At 41.4% G+C, this 25573-nt stretch overlaps 1 protein-coding gene across 1 annotated transcript; it reads left to right on the top strand.

Annotated features, from left to right (window-relative positions):
* The first annotated feature begins 586 nt into the window (after window positions 1–586).
* Window positions 587–3487, top strand: LOC124123219 (zinc finger protein 358-like). Its single transcript, XM_046486551.2, has 2 exons — window positions 587–818; window positions 1894–3487. Exons 1-2 carry the CDS (start codon window positions 692–694, stop codon window positions 2997–2999), a joined length of 1233 nt encoding a protein of 410 aa, XP_046342507.2. The 5' UTR covers window positions 587–691; the 3' UTR covers window positions 3000–3487.
* Window positions 3488–25573: the final 22086 nt, after the last annotated feature.

Here is a 25573-nt window from a genome sequence, read left to right as displayed (position 1 = left end):
TCGACTGAGGAACGAAACGGAAATCGTTTTGAAGAAGAGAGTTGATAAACTGTGATAGATACATGCGCAGAAATTTACAATTTCATACAAACACTGGAGTGTATGAAAAATATATCGACATGTTTTTCATCTGAGGAGGTTCGTCCATTCACGTCACTTCGTGACACACAACCAAACTGTTTGTAAACATATATCTTCCCACGTGGGCGTCAAATAAGACATTGTCAGTTGTCAAGTGTCGAATTAATTTTATTCAGTGCCACAATCTCCCAAGCGATTTCTTCTTAATTTGCGAACCATCTAATAACAATCTACCTCCATTTGGTACCCTGAAGTCTAATTAACGCAGCATGGTTATTTGAATTCCACGAAGACATTAGCATCTTGTCTGGCTCGTAGACTCCGAGCGCTCACTCAAGGCACCTGTGGTTGTCAGATTATTCGCGTGCCGTGACGTAGCGAGCTCGTGCTGCGACGTTGCGCGAGGGGCAGCCCCGAGTGATTAACACGGCACCTGATTGGATGGCTAGCACATGAGTTTCTGCAATTGGTCTGGTGGATGGTTTCGGCGGGTGTAGAAGTTCTACAACTGCACACAAAGAGTGGAATCGGTGCCAAATAACGGTACACTTGTCTTGAGAACGCGCCTAGAGAACGATTTGATGCTTACAAAGTTTTTTCCTTTGCAAACATGCCCCGTGCGTTCCTGATCAAGAAACACCCAGCTTTTGGGTGTGTTGGCGATTCCGAATCAGACCTACCTTGTGTGCAAGACTCATCCTGCTTTGTTACACCCGTCAATGGCGACTTTCACTCAGGTATGTTCAACTTATCATTTTGTACCTTTCAAATATTTTATAAATATCCATATTTTTCTTGTTACTGTTCCTTAAAAAATTCTCATAAACATTTAATGTCAACAAATATACAGGGTATCATGTTTAGGTTACTTTGAAACTTATATTGTATGTTTGTGAAGCTACAAGTTTTCCAATAATTTTCTAAATTCATTTTGAGTGTTTGAGAATTGTTATATTTTTGTACGATGCCATCTGGTATTTGTGTGAATGCATTATTAGAAGAGAAAATAAAACTTTAGTTTATTGTTATTTTAAAAACAATATTGTGTTTATCTGAAAAAGAATATTACATTCATTCACATATAAAATATATTCCGTTCCTGTATAAATTCAAAATTATTCTTATTTATATTCTTATAAGTTCTATAAGTAATAACTATTCCATTATGTTGTGATAATTCTATCTAAGAAACATATGTTTTCTCTATATCGCCTGACTGTAATATTCTCCTATTGTACTACAATTACACGAAGTAAGCAATTATTCCACAGTAACTTCGTTTCCTATTAAATTAAACTATATCCCACCACAACATTCAAAACAGGACAAGCATGTCATAGTCAATGAAATTTTTAGAATTTCTTTTGTTTAAAAACAACAGAGTTAAGCTATTTTTCACTTGAGCATGTAATTTCCGAAAGCCTCGCGCGCATTTCTACTTTATGCTTTGGAAACATTCCAGTAACAAATTTCTCCAGAATTTCCCTTTATTTGCTTTCATTAATAACCATTTCCTTCGGTTCTTAACCAAATGCTGAAATGATTTCAAGTTATTTGAAACACTTCTGAAGCGGTAATAATGTATTTCACAACTTTCAGTAAAATAGTTTTTTAAACGCACACTTAAGGTGATTAATTTTCCAACTGTAACATTGTGTACCCTCCGTCCTTAGGAACTGAACGCTGATATTTTTTCCCAAGGTTTACAAGTTTAATTCTTTAAGCTTTATAACATTTTATTTTCTTACATTTTTTTGTAGTTTTTTCTATTTCAATCAATTCCCAAATGTTTATGTCTGTGTTTTTTTTCAGTCGCAGTCAATCTGGAAAATCGGGAAAACAGTTTCGACTACCTCGCCATGAGCCCCGGGGGTAAGACTGCGGAGAGCGAGACCAGCCCGGGGGGTGCCTCTCGCCAAAGTCCCTCTGACACGGGAGTTAACAAGGAGTCAAGTCAGAGACAAATTGCCACTGAAAGAGACGAAAATGGAATCATCAGAAATTCGGAAAACGAGACATCGAAGGAAGGGGAAATGGCGGAACGATTAAACAGCAGTTTGGTTTCAAATGAGACGCAAAACACTCCCAAGAGCGCGTTCAAGCCGATCGTTAGACCATGGTTAATTGAACCCGTGCGTGACAAGATACCCTACGGGAATCAACATGTTCTTCGTGCTAATAGCTGCCCAGGGGATGTAAGGCGAGGGGATATCAGCTCGGACAATTATCTACCCCTCCCGGGTAAAGAAGTATACCCCCCAAACTGCCTCTCCCACCTCGACGCTATTCGTTTGCTGCGTCAACGAAGCTCGTTCTATCAAACATCGGCGTTCCATTCCAAAGCCAGCCCCTATCCGAACATAAACGCCTGGCTGGCCTGTCTCAGAAACAGCCGACCTTATCAAATGGTCAGCCTCCCACAAGGAGGAATGGTACCCAAAACGGACCAAATATACCCCGCTACCCATTCGCAACCCCCCAGATACAACTGTGAAGCATGCAGTAAAAGTTATTCCACATTCGGCGGACTTTCCAAGCATAAACAATTCCATTGTACGTCTCAAATAAAAAAAGACTTCAAGTGCAAATTTTGTGAAAAATCCTATTCCTCTTTGGGCGCCCTGAAGATGCACATCCGGACCCACACCCTCCCCTGCAAGTGTAAGCTGTGCGGCAAGGCCTTCTCCCGGCCCTGGCTGCTCCAGGGTCACATCAGGACCCACACGGGGGAGAAGCCTTTCTCCTGCCCCCACTGTGGCCGGGCGTTCGCGGACCGATCCAACCTCAGAGCACATCTCCAGACCCACACGGACATCAAGAAGTATGCCTGTAAACTGTGCACAAAAACCTTCTCCAGAATGTCATTGCTGTTAAAACACGAGGAGGGGAGCTGTACCGGGATGGTTCGGAGAACGTGAGGGGGACACTGTAGTGGTCCCTGGGGTCGGGGAGGGGGAGGGGTGGACTGACAATTATATCATTGGAAATTGTATGAAGAACCATAAGGCCGTCATTTCTCCCGGACAATTATACATATTTCGTTGCTGTATATAATAAACATATTTTTGAACCCGGAATGGGTTTGCATCGTGCTAAGAACACAGGTTAGTAAATTAACAGGAATACAACCGCAAGACAAAATGCGAAAATATTGATGCTTTAGAAACAATTCCAGGACCAATTGGTATGATTTATCATTATATCCAGATGTGTATTCCCTATGAGATTGACGTCTCTGTTCATTCACGTCTTTGTCAGTTAAATCATGTAAATGTGTCAACCGTAGTTGATGTAAGAGTAGGTCAACTGTTTTGTGAAATTCAGTGTATCACATTATGTCTGTAAGAATGTATATATAAATACCTTTGTGTCAGTGAAAGGGAATATGTATAGGCATGTAGCTATCACGAAGAATAAATAATTTATTTTCAATATATATTGTGTCTGATTGTTGCTTCATTCTTTATTGGTTTAAAACGTTATCAAGATAACAGGTTGATGCATAATCAATGAAAGAGTCCATGGTTACTATATAATCACATGGGAGCTTCATTCGAAAATAAGATATTTCTCTGATAAGTCTGGACAGACATTGATAATTTTCCTATTGTTATACTACTACTACTACTACTACTACTACTACTACTACTACTACTACTATTACTACTACTACTACTAGAATCAATTTGACAGTTATGTCAAATGAATTGGCACTTTTGAGAGTGGTCTTTATTCTTTTCAACACTTCCATGGAAGGGTTTTCATGGACAGGTTTTGCGTACAATGGAAACTGTTTCGGCGGATAATCGAGGCTGGTAATCTCTTGCGTTGAAGTTGTATATTTTCTATTATATAAAAATTAGCAAGTAATTGAACCCAGCTGATATTCTGATGATGCAGGCAAAGAAAGAAATACCGAAATGGTGAAGAATTCACCTTGGTGCCACGAACACACGCACAGAAAGAATATGTGTTGAATTTCGAAAAGTCAGCATTTTTTATTCTTTATTTGCCGCACTAATGAACATATTTGAAGATTTTCTGTAAAAATTACAATTTCCAGTGAGCTAAAAAGGGACTTGTATATGGTCATTTTGTTTAGAAAAATATAAATATCTGTCACAAATATGCGTTTGTTTGTTTATTAAAACTGCACACATATGTATCCAATTTTAACTGTCGACGCATGATACATGTTTCTTACATAAACTTATATGTATTTAGAGTTACAAGTAAAAATTTAATTGACACAACAGTTTGAAAGTACCTACTTTGATATTTCGTTTATATTTGTAGCCAAAAAATAACACCGTCTCAAAAAAAATTCTTTTGGTGGAATAGAGGACAAAATAAATAGGCATAAGTGTTGGAACACAACATATAAACAACAAATACACAATGAGCGGAATATCTCCCTGACAGCACAACAACAACGACGAGTTTCCAGCTCAGACATACATGAGTTGAGCGAAGATCCAGCTCAGGCTGTGGGCGTTTCCTCTGAGCGACACATCCTGCTAGCGGTCGTCCGTATAGTCGAAATACCAGACTACATGAAAATATACATGGAGATGGACATTTTATACAGTTACACAAAGATGACACGTAAACACAAATATCACAATTCCCCACTGGAGTTAATTAAGACCCTATTGGGTGAGGATTGCGTAAAGAGGAGGGTCTTATGGCTTTTGTTATTGTGTAATACGGGTTGCGCAACATAGCCATTTAATAAATCATAGTTGAAATGAACCTGAATAAAAATATTTAATACAAATAAATTAAACATAGGGTATCTGACGAAACATTCTGCGTCTATCTGTGTTCTACACACACTACAACAAACGGTGTCTACATATTTTTGTTTGCAATTTAAATAAATAGGGACGCGGGGGAACCCTGCCATCATAAGTCTTTAGTACTCTATTTAGAGGCGACGATTGGGATCGGTGCTGGGGTATGAAAGAAAGCGAGGCAGGTTGTTTACAGGAAGGATGCTTAATTTCAAACACGAAACCCACCACCAAGCCTACCACTGGTGGCTGAAGGTGTTTACATCGGATGTTGGTTAACTAGCTGTTGGTTAGCTAGGTAGGCGAGCAACCGAGAGGGAAGGACTGTTTCTAGACTAACATTAAGTCTCTAAAATCTTATATTACACAATATCCTTCTTGACTCTAAAAATAAAATAAAATTCCCTGTGTGGAATAGAGCTAGCTTGAGCTGGCTAGACTTGCTTTTGTATGCATTTCTAGATTATTGTTTTTAATAAAATAAATATATTCCACGGTCATGGACTACACTGTTTCATGCGCTATCCTTTTCGCGAACGTCTGGTGTCATCACTGATATACAGTGGTCCATTCGGAATTTTTTCACAGCTATTTTGCCCTCTGTTTTCGCGGATAGTGGTTATTCTCTTGCAGGGACGTTCTGTATTTTGAATCAGTCCATCGACATTGTCGACAGGTATCATTCAAAACATGTTTTCGTCTATCGTTCCAACAGCTCCGAGGGGATATGAACGCTTTAATCATTAAAGCAGTGAGTAGAAATCTAAAACATCTTCTCGGGGAGATGTAGTATTGTTACCCTGGTGCACAGCGTTTTATCAAAGCAGAACTTTGCTGATAAGTTTATCGCAATGACTTAACTAAGGCTATTGAATGGACTGTATTCAATGATACCATATGAAAATATTAAGGACAACAACGTTTGTAAAACATACGTTCCTATTACTAAGGACATTCATTGTGAAGATGGCTTATATTAAAATTATGATTGTATTCCTTTTTCTCAATTTATTTCAACTGTATATTTTTATTTTGTAACATTTGGAAGGCTTTTTTTCCCCATGTTTAACAATGTTTAACAGACAATGTTTAAGTACAGATATTTGCTTCCGCCATGTCTCGACCAAAATACTATTAATCCAAACGGACATTATAGATATATAGGGATATAATCGGTCGCATATAAAAATCCCCGATATATCTGTGGCATTTATGTTTAAAACAATTACCAATATCTATTCATATACAGTTTTTTTCTGTTTTTATATTTATATATATAAAGGAAAATAAAGAAAACACCGATGTTTGATGGTGGCCAAAATGAAACAAACAAGAAATGGTTATTCGGTGGTGAGGCCTTTGATAACGGGAACCTAGCTGAGTTTTAGGCCTTTGACTTCAAATAAAATCACAGATATAATGAACTCAAGGGTGATTGAATATTTCCATACATCTGACATGAAGCAAAGTATTAAACCAGGGAAGAGAATTTATGGATGTCGACTTCTTTATTATGAGGAACACAAACACAACGTTTCGGAGTATATGCTTACTCCTTCATCAGGTCAATGAAATATTCAGGAGTAAGCATATACTCCGAAACGTTGTGTTCCTCATAATAAAGAAGTTGACATCCATAAATTCTCTTCCTCATGTGTATCACTTCTAAATGCCTTTCAAAGACTTAGTATTAAACCTATAAAAATATCGTCCTTTTAAACTCTCGTGTACTCCCACATCCCTCACACAGCGAGCCACAATGCAATGTAACCGCCCTCACGTTCACCTCTCCTTCTCAATCTAACCAAAACTAATGGCTTCTCCCATTTCCCTGAAAGATATATGACTTCTCGACGATTAAACCTGTTCTCGCTCGTTCCGGTAGTGTCAAGACAAGCGCACTACACGTGTTTTTGCGTGATTGAGAAGGCACAGCGCCATCTAGTAGCGACTTGGAACAGTCGACTGTCGAAAGTGCGATAGACAGCAACCCAGTCTAGAAGCGACTGGCAATATGATCCGTATACATAGTATCACAAACGCATTATTCATGCTCGACCTGCCATTCCACTTCTGTTTTGCTCTTGATAGGTGGTGCTCCTGGGTATTATGTAACCTCTGATCTTTTTATAGCCTTTGTGCAACGTTGAAATACCGTTACACTGGCGTTAAAGACCGACATGCTAGTATACACGAGGGAGCGAATAGATATGTTAAATAAACTTGCAACATTAATACACAATGCATTTATCGAATACAACTTTACACATTGAAGCCATAAACTATTTGAATAATTATATCAATTGAAAAACCGCATAAAGAAATATAACATAGCTAACCTGGAAATACCGCTTTTCGATCAATTACCGTAAGGCACATTTGTTTGATGTTTGTTGCTTAACGTCGAACTCAGCAATATTCCAGCTATATGACGGGGGTCTGATACTACTGTAACGGTTTTACATTAATCTGGACATTTGTTAATCAGGACGATTTCACATGGAACAACACTGTCCGGATTAAAGAGGTTCCATTCTGTCAAATTGTGTGAGTGGCGTGTACTACCCGTAGAGCATGACATGCTTACCCTTTTCGCGAACATCTAGAGTCTTCACTGATTTTCAGTGATCCATTGAAAGTGTTTTCACCTCTGTTTTGCATTTACGCCGAGTGGAATCGGGTGAGGTTAGGTGAAATGGGGTTTAACGTCGCGTCCAAAATAATTGCACGTGCGTGCACGTGTGTGTGTGTGCGTGTGTGTGTGTGTGGGTGTGTGTGTGGCTGCTTGTACTAGTCCGGACAAATGCCGATTTTGTAGCGCTAGCCCACTGAGATACCATGCCGCAGTTTAACATGAATACCCCACTCAGACACAGTTAACTGACTCCAAGCCGACCAGTCCCTGTTTTACCCCCTTAATGCCGAGCCGAGGGAATCGAACCCGGGTCTTCGGCGTGACGAGCGAACGCTTTCACCACTAGGCTACCCGACCGCCCCACAATTTTGTAACGTCTCCTGTTTGAATCGAATCGAATATATATATATATATATATATATATATATATATATATATATATATATATTCGAGAGAGAGAGAGAGAGAGAGAGAGAGAGAGAGAGAGAGAGAGAGAGAGAGGAGGCGCATGTGAACGGGGTGTAAGACAAGTATTTTTACACACGTTCATGGGGAAAATATCATACTATCTTACGTTCAAGATAAATCTATCTTTCATTGACTATTTAAGTGTATGTTTTTCACACACACATCAACTGAAATCCTTGACACTAACTACTCAAGCGAAATTTACACCCCCAAACAAGTGAAAAGATGACATACAAGGTTTATTTATGACCCCGAGATGTTCGGAGAGTTTGTTTAGGACGTGATTCTCGTGAGATCTCACGTATTGTTCATCCGACTTCGTCACGCTCCACGAACAATGTGACATTTAAACCGTAAGCCTAACAACTGACGTAGACCCCTATCCTTCATAACGTTATAACCCGTGTGAAAGACGAAACAGACACCTGATGAATGGATTTTCATTGAAATGAATTATTGCTATCTGTTCTTCCAAAATACCAAATTGATTAAAAACGAAATGAGCGTGGAAGTCGACGACTTAAAGAATGTCAACCATGGCCAGTTTCACTCATGCCTGACGTCATCGTGTCCGACTGTAACCAAACCGAGGCTTCAATTATCGAGATCGAGACTCAAATTTCATAAAATGAGGTTTATTTTACAAAAAGCCATATTTCGTTTCGTGCAGTGGCTATGGTTGACCAGTGATTGCCTCGTAAATAATTTAAAACTAAGATTCAATCTGAAGTTCGGTTCGGGCGGTACAGGCATCTCACAAACGGGCCTGGGTCTTTAAGATTTAGTTCACTAATTCATTCGGAGGTCATTCTTGAAGTATGGTGGTGTTCATATATTATACTACACTTGTACTGGAGGACCGAGGGGTCTCTAAGTGAATTGTAAGAAATATATACATCATTTCCAAATACAGTAAACTACGGTTATAACGAACTCAAAGGGACCACTAATTTTAGTTCGTAATAACCGTAGTTCGTTATAAGCATATATACAGCATATATTCAACAAAGGACCGGGACTAAAAAATTAATTCGTTTTATCGGTCAGTTCGTTATAAGCGTGTTCGTTATAAACGTAGTTTACTGTATATACTTTCACGTATTAAGCAGTATTGCTGCAAAGCATTACTCGAGAATGGTCTGGGGTTGGGGTTGGGGGTGTGGATGTGGATGTGGATGTGGATGGGGTTGGGGTTGGGCATGTGGATGGGGTTGGGGGTGGGTGTTGATGGGATTGGGGATCGAGATGCGGATGTGGATGAGGATGCGGATGAGGATGTGGATGTGGATGTGGATTTGGATGTGGATGTGGATCTGAATCAGTCTCCCTAAAAGATCTTGTATTTTGAAAGTGCACAATAGGAGTACACATACACGCACGCACACACAATTAATTTTTCACAGTGACATCTTTTATTCATTTATCCATCTTAATTTGAGAGGAGATAATATTTTAATTAGAGATGTTGTGTCTGGATGATATGTTGATACACTGACTACGAGGTGGCTGGGGTTTCAGGGTATTATATTCCAGCAAGTGTTTCCCCCAATCCGCATATGTATTCTTAAAACGAGAGTTGGGGAATCAGCTCGCTTGGCAGAGGTACCACTATACACGACCTACCCACACAACAACACAAGACCTGAGTGAATAGACAGTCAGTTTATTAGACAGCCACGGAATCATATATATAATCAGTCAACAATAGAATGTTTACAATCAATTATTAGAGAAGATTTACAATCAGTTATAGAGGTACATTAGATGAAGAACATTAGATGAACATGATGAATCATTACACAAGATCACGATACATATTCCACGGTACACAACCAAATACAACAGTTTACATATGACTGAATATAGTACACCCGACACACTCTAGCTAATACACTACCCGAGTGGGTATTCACACAAGATATATTCAGTTCAGCCACAATACATATTCCAAAAGGTAAACAAAGTAATACAGTGAAAAGAATTGGCATAATCTAAACACAGAAGTAGTAAATGGGAATATCAAAGATATACACTCAAGTATGACATTTTCAGTTACCAATTAAACTTGCAGGTTTTGCCAAGGGTAATAGCATATAGTCAAGAATTAACATAGTACAAGATAGTAAGGTTTCTTACCTGAGTGATTTGGTTTGTTGTTTAACGCCGCACTCAGCAACATTCCAGCTATATGACGGCGGTCTGTAAATAATCGAGTCTGGACCAGACAATCCAGTGATTTATATCATGAGCATCGATCCGTGCAATTGGGATCGATGACATGCTTCAACCAAGTCAGCGAGCCTGACCACCCGATCCCGTTAGTCGCCTTTTACGACAAGCATAGTCACCTTTTACGGCAAGCATGGGTTGCTGAAGACCTATTCTACCCCGAAATCTTCACGGGTCTTACCTGAGTGGACAAGCAGTCAGTTTATTAAACAGCCACATGATGATTTGTGAGTGTCTGTTGTCCGTATGTATACCTATTCTAGCTACTACACATAATCTCATTGACTGATTATACTGACGATAAAGTTGTTATTGCGAACTTTAGTGGCGCTATCTAGACAGCATTATATAGTTCAGTTTCAGGAATGATGACAAAGGTGTTTATGAGTAAAGTTTAGTAAGAATAATAGTTTACCAGTTCCTAGTATGCCACGAATGTATACGTGTTACGGACGATTTGATAAGGGTGGATGATAAAGATATTCACGCCTTATATTTGTTTGCCTGACCCTATCTGACCAGAACCATGAGAGATGCGGGTCCTGTCCGATATGCGTTATCGGGTTGACCCTTGGCAGCCTAAAGATAATGGAACATGGTCGTTAGTTGTAATAATTCCCTCATTTCACAATTTCTAATTCTTAATATGTGGCATTTAACGTGAAATTTTTTTGGTCAAACTTTGTTCATTTGCCCCATGTTAATAATTCGACAACGGTAGTTCAAATTTCTCATCTTATGGTAGTGGTAGAGCGTCCGCCCGGAAAAAAAGGTTAACATGCTATATTCTTTGTCAGGGATTTCAGGGACTGTCGGAGACGGAAATATACACTGCATGGGAGGGATAGAGTGTGCGTGAGTCTTTAAGGCAATAATTATTAGGTTAAATCTTAATTTCTAGATTATGTAAATATTAGGAACAAGCTGTCCCTATAAGATACTAGAGTGTCCACATATGTAAACTTGCGTATTAGGGGGGTAGAATTACTACACATCCATGGACTTATCTTGGATCATCCTTGGAACAAGTCTGTAAGTTGGGTTAAACGGCGCTTGGAACAGCATTCCAGTTATACCACGGCGTGTCAGCTTAATGTGGAAGGAAAGCCCGAAGCGATGCAGGCCTCAGACGTTCATATGGCGCTTACAAACCCAGAAACATAATCATAGTGAACTTGGGATTCGAACCCACGACCATAGGTTTCCGTCATGCATAAGAAGGCAGATCTGCTACCCGTGCTTCCCAAAGGGGAAAATTACCATACACAGTCTGAAAATACCGCATAAACGCATAATTGTATATCTTGCTGGGTCCGTTTGCATAAAGTCATCATAGCTTTATCTTTTGTAACCCTTATACATAAGAGCTAAGTTCGTTTTGTGCAAGTCGGACCCCGTGTCGTTTCGTCTAAGAACGGGTTTCTAATGATGATTTCGATGTTTCTTCGCTTGGTCGTATCCAGCGTTCGGGGTAAAAAAAGATAATAGCAACTGTCACACATGGGAGATAAAATGTTGCAAAGTTGGATAAAAAACGTCACCCTCTCTTAACGTCACATTTAGCACCACCCGTCTGCCATATATAAGCTACGTTTTTATTGTTCGGAGACGCAACATCGAGATCGTCTAACTTATCACCCTACTATAAAACCAAGATATGGAAGAGGGATGGGGCAAAAACGTACGGTAAACAATAAATCTAAAAACTTTACCTCTCTACACCTGCCTCGTTGTATAGCCTGCCCTCGACATGTGCTGCCAGGGGTATTCCGTGGGAGAGGGTGGCGGAGGGGGGTTGGTATTTTAAGTGAATTACAACCCTACCGATCACAATCTGCTCTGTGAAACAGAAGTATACAGTTTCAGCTTGAAGGAAATGTACTCGCTATAGATCGTATTTCAGAGTACAGTAAACTACGGTTATAACGAACTCAAAGGGACCACTAATTTTACTTCGTTATAACCGTAGTTCGTTATAAGCATATATACAGCATAACTGCAGCAAATTTTAGGGACAAAAAAGTAAGTTCGTTATATCCATCAGTTCGTTATAAGCGTGTTCGTTATAAACGTAGTTTACTGTACGTGAGTGAGTTTGGTATTACACTGCTTTTAGCAATATTCCAGCAGTATCACGACGAAACACTAGAAATGGGCTTTGAACCCATGTGGGGAATCGAACCCGGGTCCTCGGTGTCACGAGCGAACGCTTTAACAACTTGGCTACCCAACCGCCCCGCTTCAGAATGATCAGTGTGTTGATATAAGGATGTCATACTGTCAAAGTTTTGTTTTAGTTCGAAGCTAATAAAATAAATTTAGATTGAGATGGTCATTGTATAGTTATAATGAGTGAAATATATATCTATTTCAGTTATGTCAACCTGATATCTTTGACAGCTTGTCAACGGCGGATCGGTGGAAGGTGGGGAGAAAAAGAGTTCTAAAAAGGACCTGTTACCTTCACTTTCGCAGTTTTACCAGGATGTTTGTAGCATAAACATCTGTTACCACGAAACAAGAAGGAAAGTAACTTCCGGCGTGGTATGAATCACATCAAATAATGGCACATGTAAGACCAGTATGTTAACGGTATGTACCAGTGGTACCCGTACAAATACATGCAAAGGCAAGTCAATTGTTCACCTGAAAAAACACGGGAACATATGGTACAAGTCAAAATAGGGAATTGCATCATATTTGTCAAATGTGTCGAATTTGGAAATTTCCTCCACATGCCTACCACAAACATTTTTGAAGGCTTCATTGAGGTCTTGAATGTTGTAACCTTGATTAAACAACTTCTGAGCAAGAGTCGTATCACGCTGTTTGAGATCTTAATGGAAAGAGCATGCTTGATTGTATCTCAAAAGTTGCGCAATGTAGACACCAAAGGCTGGAGCTGCTGGAATATTGCTCAACATGAAAGGAAAGTTGACCATTGGTAATTTGAAGTCATCCCTCCTGTCATACAGTCTTGTGGAGAGTGTTTTATCACTCTGAATCTTTATATGTAGATCTTAATATGATTTGTCTGTTTGTTTGTTTGTTTGTTGTTTAACGCCGCACTCAGCAATATTCAAGCTGTATGACGGCGGTCTAAATATGAAACAGATGAGGCGGTCTCACTGGTCTCCTCTATTTCTAGTTCAGGTGGGTAAATCAGTGGAAGGGAATTGGCTAATTCATTGTTATTGAACGATATCAGATCATCGATATACCTGGAACTTAAGTTACATGCCCATGATACAGTCGGAATCGTGAATCGACTTTTTCTTTCGACAGAGATTTCTTGAAAGGGTTTTTCCACTTTTATTTCACAAAAAATGAAAGAATTTCTTGAAGCACTGACTGAAAAAATATTATGCCTCGAACAAAAATCCCCGGCGCCCCAAGAATATAATGCGGTTCGTCCTTTCAAAAACTTAACGCGGAGTGTTCCTGTTCTGTGTATCCATTGTGTGGTGAGCACTGGGGAGGTAGTCGGTGATAAGGTTCTCTCCATGGCGGTGCGGACGGGACAGTTGCTGTCGTCGGTCCCATGCACAAATGAGCACACGCTATTAGCTGAAGTTTTTTTTATACAAATGGCATGTAGATATAAAATACAAGCATTTCGTTTACCATTATTAACATGGACAATTCATTGTGTGAATGCCACCGAGCCTAGATGCAGTCGAACTAAAACTGAACACAACGTGAACACAATGTGTTTAAAAACACATCTATTGTGCCAGTATATATATAGACAGATGGGTTTGATGTTAAAAAGTGTCATAATATTTAATTGAAAGAAATATGTATTGATATACTACAGACGTTCAAACAGAGAGTTAGTGAGTGATTTTATGCTGACAATGATTGATGATTGAATTATATACAGCAGGATCAATATTATACAATATACAATAATTTACATATGATTGAATAGTACACCTACAAAAAAACCGACACCCTCTCACGAAAATGAATTGCCCAAGTAGGCATTCACCAAAGGTACAGACCATGTTGGTCATCATACATATTCCAACCCAAAATGACCTAATAAAGTGAAACATTGTTTGATAGGCATTACTTCGACGCTGACGGATGACAAAGTAGACACAATTAATGGATAACAACTTCTTTCACACTGTAAAGGCGACGTTTCGGTATAGATCCTTCCACCGTTGCCAAGCAAGAACAAAACCATTACGACAAAGTAGACACAATTTAGGGATAACAACTTCTTTCATACTTTAAAGGCGACGTTTCGGTATATATCCTTCCACCGTTGTCAAGCAAGAGCAAAACCATTACGACAAAGTAGACACAATTTATGGATAACAACTTCTTTCATACTTTAAAGGCGACGTTTCGGTATATATCCTTCCACCGTTGTCAAGCAAGAGCAAAACCATTACGACAATGTAGACACAATTTAGGGATAACAACTTCTTTCATACTGTAAAGGCGACTTTTCGGTATAGATCCTTGCTTGACAACAGTACAAGGATCTATACCGAAACGCCGCCTTTACAGTATTAAGGAAGTTTTTATCCATAAATTGTGTCTACTTTGAAAAGAGAAACAGATTAACATGATCTATTTACAGCAGTATTATCTGAATGATACACAAGAATAAATATTTCATATTAACTGCGCCTGTGTCATGGCGCTTTCTGACTATTTCCTCAAAATACGTTTTTCACTTCAAATACGTCTACGCTCTTAACCGAAAGTCTGAAATCCAAGCATCTTAATTTTAAAACGGTACAGACAGCTTACAATGTGGCACACTTTGAGACCAGCTCCAACAATTTCCGGTTCGTCTCGCTAAGTCTCGTGTGAGTTGCCACAAGAGTAGACAAATGAGATCTCACTAAGTTTAAACTGCAGTAATAATGTGTTCAACGCAATAAATACTGTTCAAACTTCCCTAAACGTACACGGACCTGTTACGCTGCATCTGATTAGCTAGAAAAGAAATAAGTTAGCATCAATTTACAAAAAAACAGGAGAGGCTTGCGGAGAATTTCAATTTAGAAATATCTGACAAATTTATTACCCCTCGTAATTTGCTTGCCATAGAATCATCAGCGGTATGCTCGACGATGTTACGAAGAACGAAAAACGAAGAAGTCAAAAGCTTAACATTGATGTGGAAACTGGACATAGACTTGGAATCAGACATAGACGTGGAAGCTGGACATAATTGTGGAAGCTGGACATAGACGTGGAAGCTGGACATAGACGTGGAAGCTGGACATAGATGTGGAATCGGACATAGACGTGGTGGGCTGGACATAGACGTGGGAGCAGGACATAGTCGTGGAGGCTGGACATAGACGTGGAAACGGGACATAGATGTGGAAGCTGGACATTGATTTGGAAGCTGGACATAGTCGAGGAGGCTGGACATTGATTTGGAAGTTGGACATAGATGTGGAAGCTGGACATAGACGTGGAAGCTGGACATAGACGTGGAAGCTGGACATAGATGTGGAAGCTGGACATAGACGTGGAAGCTGGACATAGACGTGGAAGCTGGACATAGACGTGGAAGTTGGACATAGACGTGGAAGCTGGACATAGACGTGGAAGCTGGACATAGATGTGGAATCGGACATAGACGTGGTAAGCTGGACATAGACGTGGGAGCTGGACATAGTCGTGGAGGCTGGACATAGACGTGGAAACGGGACATAGATGTGGAAGCTGGACATTGATTTGGAAGCTGGACATAGTCGAGGAGGCTGGACATTGATTTTGAAGTTGGACATAGACGTGGAAGCTGGTAATAGACGTGGAAGCTGGTCATAGACATGGAAGCTGGTCATAGACGTGGAATCTGGACATGGATGTGGAAACTGGACATAGATGTGGAAGCTGGACATAGTCGTGGAAGCTTGACATAGATTTGCAAGCTGGACATAGATGTGGAAGCTGGACGTAGACGTGGAAGCTGGACATTGATGTGGAAACTGGACATAGACGTGGAAGCTGGACAAAGACGTGGAAGCTGGACATAGATGTGGAAGCTGGACATAGACGTGGAAGCTGGACATAGATGTGGAAGCTGGACATAGACGTGGAAGCTGGACATAGATGTGGAAACTGGACATAGATGTGGAAGCTGGACATAGACGTGGAAGCTGGACATAGATGTGGAATCGGACATAGACGTTGAAGCTGGACATTGATGTGGAAACTGGACATAGACGTGGAAGCTGGACATAGACGTGGAAGCTGGACATAGACGTGGAAGCTGGACATAGACGTGGAAGCTGGACATAGATGTGGAATCGGACATAGACGTGGAAAGCTGGACATAGACGTGGGAGCTGGACATAGTCGTGGAGGCTGGACATAGACGTGGAAACGGGACATAGATGTGGAAGCTGGACATTGATTTGGAAGCTGGACATAGTCGAGGAGGCTGGACATTGATTTGGAAGTTGGACATAGACGTGGAAGCTGGTCATAGACGTGGAAGCTGGTCATAGACATGGAAGCTGGTCATAGACGTGGAATCTGGACATGGATGTGGAAACTGGACATAGATGTGGAAGCTGGACATAGATTTGGAAGCTGGACATAGATTTGGAAGCTGGACATAATCGTGGAAGCTGGACATAGACGTGGAAGCTGGACATAGTCGTGGAAGCTTGACATAGATGTGGAAGCTGGACATAGATGTGGAAGCTGGACATAGATGTGGAAGCTGGACATAGATGTGGAAGCTGGACATAGATGTGGAAGCTGGACATAGACGTGGAAGCTGGACATAGACGTGGAAGCTGGACATAATTGTGGAAGCTGGACATAGATGTGGAAGCTGGACATAGATGTGGAAGCTGGACATAGATGTGGAAGCTGGACATAGACGTGGAAGCTGGACATAGACGTGGAAGCTGGACATAGACGTGGAAGCTGGACATAGATGTGGAAGCTGGACATAGATTTGGAAGCTGGACATTGATTTGGATGCTGGACATAGTCGTGGAAGCTGGACATAGCTGTGGAAGCTGGACATAGACGTGGAAGCTGGACATAGATGTGGAAGCTGGACATAGATGTGGAAGCTGGACATAGATTTGGAAGCTGGACATTGATTTGGATGCTGGACATAGACGTGGAAGCTGGACATAGATGTGGAAGCTGGACATAGATGTGGAAGCTGAACATTGATTTGGATGCTGGACATAGACGTGGAAGCTGGACATAGACGTGGAAGCTGGACATAGACGTGGAGTGAGTGAGTGAGTATGGTTTTACGCCGCTTTTAGCAATATTCCAGCAATATCACGGCGGGGGACACCAGAAATGGGCTTCACACATTGTACCCAACATAGACGTGAAAGCTGGACATAGATTTGGAAGCTGGACATAGTCGTGGAAGCTGGACATAGACGTGGAAGCTGGACATAGACGTGAAAGCTGGACATAGATTTGGAAGCTGGACATAGTCGTGGAAGCTGGACATAGACGTGGAAGCTGGACATAGACGTGGAAGCTGGACATAGATTTGGAAGCTGGACATAGTCGTGGAAGCTGGACATAGACGTGGAAGCTGGACATAGATGTGGAAGCTGGACATAGATGTGGAAGCTGGACATAGATGTGGAAGCTGAACATTGATTTGGATGCTGGACATAGTCGTGGAAGCTGGACATAGACGTGGAAGCTGGACATAGATGTGGAAGCTGGACATAGATGTGGAAGCTGGACATAGATGTGGAAGCTGGACATAGATGTGGAAGCTGAACATTGATTTGGATGCTGGACATAGTCGTGGAAGCTGGACATAGACGTGGAAGCTGGACATAGATGTGGAAGCTGGACATAGATGTGGAAGCTGGACATAGACGTGGAAGCTGGACATAGATGTGGAAGCTGGACATAGATGTGGAAGCTGGACATAGACGTGGAAGCTGGACATAGACGTGGAAGCTGGACATAGATGTGGAAGCTGGACATAGACGTGGAAGCTGGACATAGATGTGGAAGCTGGACATAGACGTGGAAGCTGGACATAGATGCGGAAGCTGGACATTGATGTGGAAGCTGAACATTGATTTGGAAGCTGGACATAGACGTGGAAGCTGGACATAGACTTGGAAGCTGGACATTGATGTGGAAGCTGGACATAGACGTGGAAGCTGGACATAGACGTGGAAGCTGGACATAGACGTGGAAGCTGGACATAGATGTGGAAGCTGGACATAGATGTGGAAGCTGGACATAGATGTGGAAGCTGGACATAGATGTGGAAGCTGGACATTGATGTGGAAGCTGGACATAGACTTGGAAGCTGGACATTGATGTGGAAGCTGGACATAGATGTGGAAGCTGGACATAGATGTGGAAGCTGAACATTGATTTGGATGCTGGACATAGACGTGGAAGCTGGACATAGACGTGGAGTGAGTGAGTGAGTATGGTTTTACGCCGCTTTTAGCAATATTCCAGCAATATCACGGCGGGGGACACCAGAAATGGGCTTCACACATTGTACCCAACATAGACGTGAAAGCTGGACATAGATTTGGAAGCTGGACATAGTCGTTGAAGCTGGACATAGACGTGGAAGCTGGACATAGACGTGAAAGCTGGACATAGATTTGGAAGCTGGACATAGTCGTGGAAGCTGGACATAGACGTGGAAGTTGGACATAGATGCGGAAGCTTAACTCTCCTGTGCTGACAATTTATATTGTAATGCCGCAAACAGCAAAAGTCAATCCAGTTTACGCTAACATGTACATTATCGAATCTGGACGAGGCAAACCAGTGACTGGGCAGCGTATGAGCAGCGAACCACATCATAAGGTAGCGATGACACGCATGTAACCACAGAGTCACAGAACCGGATCAACGGATCCATGATAGTCTCCTCTTCGGTTACTGCGTACTAATTCCTCTCTACAATCCACGGTGCTAGGTTAAAAGAACTGTATCAATCACAATCAACGTGAAGAAAGAATGGACACTTCAATATGGGTTTTATACCACTTTAGGTAATGTTTGAATGACAGGACTAAATGATACACCAAATCCAGATTCACATATTGTGCATTGTGGGGATTCGAACTCGTCTTGAGTCCTGGCGCACGGCCACTGCAAACGTCACATTAACTTGAGAAAAGCATATTTGAAATGAATAAGGATGGATTGAGTTGTCAGGCTCGCTGACATGGTTGATCACGTGATATCATACTCTGGTGACAGGAGACGATGCTCATGATGTCAACCACTGGTTTCTCTGGTTGAAACAACCACTAAAGCAGCTTTATAGTTGTAGCTGTCAATCGGAGAGGAAATATATTTAAGGTGAGGGAAATGGGGTTAAACGTCCCGTCCAAGATTATTGCACTAAAATAGCAACGGGTGTGTGTAGCTGCTTGTACTAGTCCGGACTGATGCTGTTTATGTTGCTAGCACACTGAGATACCATGCCGCAGTTTAACATGAATACCCAACTCAGACACAGTATACTGACTTCGAGCCGACCAGGCCCCTTAATGCCAGACGCCAGACAGGGTAACAACAAGTACCATCTTTTAACGTCTTTTGGTATGACGCGGCCGGGAACGCTACCACTAGACCACGGAGGCGGTCTAACATAGTGAAGGATCAGGGTAACCCTTACTTCATGCTAAGTTGAAAAGTAATAAAAATGTGCACCGTCGTGTGAGGTCACAAAAAATATGAAGGAATCAAGCATTAATGTCTCCCCGTTCTTCCCGTGCGCACCATTTTGCCATTACACAGAACCGGGCTAAGTAGACTAAATGGGTAAGCATGAGTGCAGAATTTTTCCCGTGTAGTAATTTGTTCAACTACCTTTCAAACACCCCTAAATAATCCCGCGGCAGGTGAGACTACACTTGTGTCTATTTTACAAACAGGAAAAACTAGCATATTCCTCTTTCACCCATGCTTAGCTAATCACTCTCATTTGAAACTGCGGGCTGCAGTCGAATTAAGCCAAGTTCTACAACCGCTAAAAACATTAGGACCGGAAAGGTTTCCGACATTCGTGTTAAGCTTAGTTGCTTGCGACAAAAACAGATTTGGTAGTTACTTGGGTCACTGTTTTCAAAAGAGAGCTTTCTGGAAGATGAACGTAAATATCCGTCCTGTTTGTAGCTCAATTAAGAAGATATTAATACAAGTGCCCCCTCCCGCCATGTTTCCGTGATGACGTCACTGTTTCATGTCACGTGTGTGGCAGACGACATGTCATTGCAACGCCCCCTGACGGATGTAACAACTGTCAATGGAGTAAACAGATCAGTGGTGTTTGTGTAGAGTTGTACATGCCGCGTTTCCTCGCGTTATTTTACTTAGACTATGCAGGTGCTGTCATATAACATATGCAATTCGTCCGTAAAGCTGCCTTTCCAGATGCCTGGTCCGCCATTTTGTTTTTTTGTGTGCACATGATGTTTATATTCATTTAAGCAATCGCGATCCCGCAACAGTTTATAAACCCATGTTTCCATACGAAATGTTTTCCAAAAAAAATAAAATATCTTTTGTAAGCGTTTTCCTGCAGATAAGTTTTTTTTGCTTTTGGTGGCAGAAGCAGAAAAAAATATAAAGGCCAGTATCAATTTCACACCTAGTAACTCTTTGAAATAGCTCTGTTATGTTAGAAACATAACTCTCTTGTTTGGTCGACTCATTCATAAAAGAGCTTTGAATAAGATTCATTGCGCATGCTCTCTGTTGCAAGGTATATCTGTTTCGAACAGTGTCAAATTAAAGATTATTTTCCAGTCGCTTTCCGAGTCGGAATTCGGTAATCGACACCGATTGTTTAACACAAGACAAACAAGCCGCGTGCTCGGGCTGATTGAACGTGCAGTCCGTGCCTTGTTTGTCAACGTCATCAACACCTGTCATCTCACGTCATGAGTGCGCATGCGCTATAATTCACCGCTGTCGTTCATTGGGCCTTCTAAAGCCTCCAGTAATTTATTGGTCCGGGTACCTATATTTCTGATACTTGATCAATTATATTCCTAGACGGGTCCATTAGTCCATAGTTAAATATATAGGAACCCATAAATCTAGCATCGTTCAGCCACATCAAAAGCCTTTAAATACTTTACGCGTTTGTCAATTTCAGTGCATTGATTTTTACCCCCAGTTTGTCAATACCATACCATACCAACATTTTGTGTGGTAAACATCAAAGGTCTGCAATAATTCTGCATCCCTTCGTTCATTCCTTAAACATTAATCTGACAGGCCATGATATTGCTGAAATGCTGTTCAAACCAGTGTCAAACCAAACTGGGGATTTGGGAGTGGGGGTTGGGGGCGCAGTCGTCTAAGGCGCCGCGATTCGCTGTGCAGAGTTGCGTCCCTTGGGTACGCCAGAAACCTATGGTTGTGGGTTCGAATCCCGGTTCGCCCCGATTATGTTTCTAGGTTTGTGAGCACCATACCCGTGCTCGTGGGTTTCACCGAAGTGGTAAAAGTCTGACACCTGCATCACCTCGGGCTTTCCTCCCACATTAAGCTGACACGCCATGATATAACTATAATACTCTTCAAAGCGGCTCACTCACTCACTGTAATACAAAAGGTAAAAGCCTAACATTGTTTTCTTCTTAACGTACACATTTTAACAGACTCACTCACTCACTCACTCACTGCAATACATAAGGTAAAAACCTAACATTGTTTTCTTCTTAACATACATATTTTAAAAGACTCAACACTTTGCTCTTGAGATTAAATGTAGCGGTGTCAGCTTAGTGTTAATTTACGTGACGGGTTTAACCACAACAAACAGACGCAGTTGGTGGTGTGTTGACACTGATATACGTACAGACTCAATTGGTTCTGGGTAATCGGGCTTGGCCCGGAATGTTTTCAATTCATCTGAGGAGACAGCTTCCTGCTGAGCGTTGCACATTGAAACACTCGGACAAGAGTAATCGGCCCTGCAGCTAATCAAGAGTTGCGTCACGTGACGTTGATAGGGGGCGCTGTTACGTAGCGGATGTAATGAACCGTGAAACCGTGACAGTTGAGGAGCTCATAGGCGTAGTGAAGTAGTTTCTGTTATTTGATTATTATAAGTTTTATTGAGTATAGTATCGTTACACAAAGTGAGTGAGCTGGGTTTTATTCTGCTATGAACATCTCATTTATATCACCGTTTTGTTTAAACAAAAAGATGGACTCATATAGACTCTCGAAATGTCAATGACGACATGACATTTAGTATTTTTGAAAATTTTGCAGAACAATTGTCAAAATATATTTTGAATCATATTAATAACGGCTAACCATTATTAAGAGGGTAGCATATATCAATAAATAGTAAATATAGCGTGAAAAAACAACATAAATATTTGTATTTACTTACAAACCCCCTCGGGGCGGTCGGGTAGCCTAGTGGTTAAAGCGTTTGCTCGTCACGCCGAAGACCCGGGTTCGATTCCCGACATGGGTACAATGTGTGAAGCCCATTTCTGGTGTCCCCCGCCGTGATATTGCTGGAATATTCCTAAAAGCGGCGTAAAACCATACTCACTCACTCACTCACTACAAACCCCCTCACCCCACCCACACATACCCACACCATACACCTATTCGCAACTGACGGATGTCCGAGTAATATAAACACCCCCACTGTCCATGTGACTAATCCACCTCACAGGGTTCTCCACGCTGTGGGGGTAATTAACACTCTACCTTCCTATTTACCGCTTTATCGACATCGGCGTAAACAAAATGGCGTACGTTCTCGCTGCTTCACGGAACATGCCCCATTTGTGAGGCGGGCGGGTGGGCGGGCAGTGACAGACTAGTATGGCTAGCAGCTGTTGCGAGTATATCGGTGCTATCATACGGCTCCATTAGGCTCCTCGCTAGGCTCCTCACTTGTAGGAATGCGATGAACAGCTAGATAGGAGTGTGCACGGCGATGTTAAAAGACGGGAAAATTAGCCATGATGGAGCTAAAGAGCTGACGATAAGGAGACAGGCTCACAAGGGCCCACTCGCGTGTCGGATGCTGAGACCGGATAGACTATATACTGCTCTGTCATTACTTGTAGGTTTATTACAGAAGAAGAAGAAGAAGAAGAAGGAGAAGAAGAAGAAGAAGAAGAAGAAAAAGAAGAAGAAGAAGAAAAAGAAGAAGAAGAAGAAAATGAAGAAGAAAAAGAAGAAGAAGAAGAACATTATTTTATTTACGTGTCACACACTGTACAACAATGACAATAAAAATACACAAATAGTGTGTACAGTGTCCGGCCATTGTGGCCTACGAGACACGCAGGACGTCACATACATATGAGTAAAAATGAGAAATATCACAGTACATACATATACATAAAAATGAGTTATCGCCAGTGCAAGGTCAAAAGTTGAAAGGAGAACATTCTGATACTAAGAAATAAAATACATTGAACTAAGTTGGTAGAGACGAAAGACACAGTTGTCTTCGCTGACATATTACATATGTTCACTGATACTTTGATGGGGATGGGGACTGACTGGCTTCGATGAAATAGACAAGAACAGCGGTCACGTGGTACATGACACTCCTGCACTGAAAAAACAAATTAGATATAACAAATTATGCAACCTCAAAATGTGCAACCCACAAACCTCGCCATGAAGCTATTACATAATGGAATCTAAATCCTGTGGTCAAAATAGGTATATACGACATGTGGTTGGTGAAACTCTCTTATTTCGATATATCAGATCCTGGCCCTCGTAATAACAAGTTAACCCCAACGTGCCGAAATAGCCACGCTGACGTTTATAGTCACCTTGTGAATACTAAGAAAGTCATAGACTTACGTGAAGTATGAAATATTTTATTTTACAGGCAGGATAAGGGCCCTCTTTTGTGAGGTGAGGTGAAATGGAGTTTAACGTGGCGTCCAAGATTATTGCACTTATATAGCGACGTGCATGTGTTTGTGTGGCTGCTTGTACTAGTCCGGACTGATGCCGATTTATAGTGCTAGCTCACTGAGATACCATGCAGCAGTTTAATATGAATACCCCACTCAGACACAGTATACTAACTCCGAGCCGACCTGTCCTTGTTTTAGACCCTTAATGCCGAGCGCCAGACAGGGTAACAACAACTACCATCTTTTAATGTCTTTTGGTATGACGCGGTCGGGGATCGAACCCCGGACCTTCCACTCTCCGGGCGGACGCTCTACCACTAGACCACGGAGGCGATCGCCCTCTTTGGCCCTCGGATGTACATCAGTTAAGGAAGGACAACCAGTGCAGATGGTTACACATGTTATCAAATACGTTCATGGGAATGGGAGTTAGACTTTGTATAGACTCTGTAAATCGTGAAATTAATGCGTGTCCGAAAGAATGCGACCGCCGGCCCCTAGTCAATAATGCGACTCAATTTGAATACGACATCCCCCTCCTCTCAAGCATCAGTGGATTTATATCTAAAGAAAATGTCCTCTGTCAGGTTTACAGGAGAATCCTCACCCTCATCCAACCTTACATTAATCCAATCACACACCAAATAGCACCGCTCATTAACGCTGATTGGAGTACTTCCACTAAAACAATACATGCGCGCTGGCTCGTCGGCCTTTGATGCAGTCGCAAAGAACAATGACACCGTGTTACGTGGGTGGTCTGTCTGGACTTGCAGGTGTGATCAGTGATGACTAAGTGTGTAGAACTCTTGTCTTGACCCAAGCAGTGACAATTCACAGGAGGTAATTAGTGTTTGAATGGCATTGTTTATATACTTGTTACAAGTGCTGCTCAATTGGCCGCGTCCCAATCAAACTCTCTTATCGAGAACTTAATAAAAAACAATATAAGCCCTAGAAACCAAGCCCTAGCCCGGAAAAATCCACCACTTACTCCAATTTCCCAAAGAATAACCAATTACCTAAATGAACACAAAATACATAATATCAAACAAAACAATAAATCATCCAATAGCTTCACTCCAAAACTTAAAATACCAATAATAGACACAACACTAGCTGATACACTAAATAAACAGACCGATCCTAACATCGCCAAAAAAAAAACACTAGCATACATACACGAAAATTGGCCAAATTGGTGTCACATATACACAGACGGATCCTCAGATACGATCTCAAAACACACAGGTTTCGGAGTCCACATCGCACAACCAACCAAAAACACCCAATCTTACCGACTCCCAAACAACCAATCCATATTCACGACCGAACTCATGGGGAATCAGCAATCTAAAAAACACCAAAAAATCCTCATCGTAACCGACTCCCTCAGTGGACTACAAGCCCTCAAAAATAAAAACACTAAAAACCGCCCCAAACTAATAAATCAAATACTCAAAAGCTCAAACAACCTAAGTAAGGCAGGTAAA

This window comes from Haliotis rufescens, unplaced genomic scaffold, assembly GCF_023055435.1.
Source record: "Haliotis rufescens isolate VD_foot unplaced genomic scaffold, xgHalRufe1.0.p SCAF_17, whole genome shotgun sequence".
Classification (NCBI taxonomy): Eukaryota; Metazoa; Mollusca; class Gastropoda; order Lepetellida; family Haliotidae; genus Haliotis; species Haliotis rufescens.
Note: the sequence above shows the minus strand (reverse complement) of the source record. Positions and strands in the feature narration are given on the sequence as shown.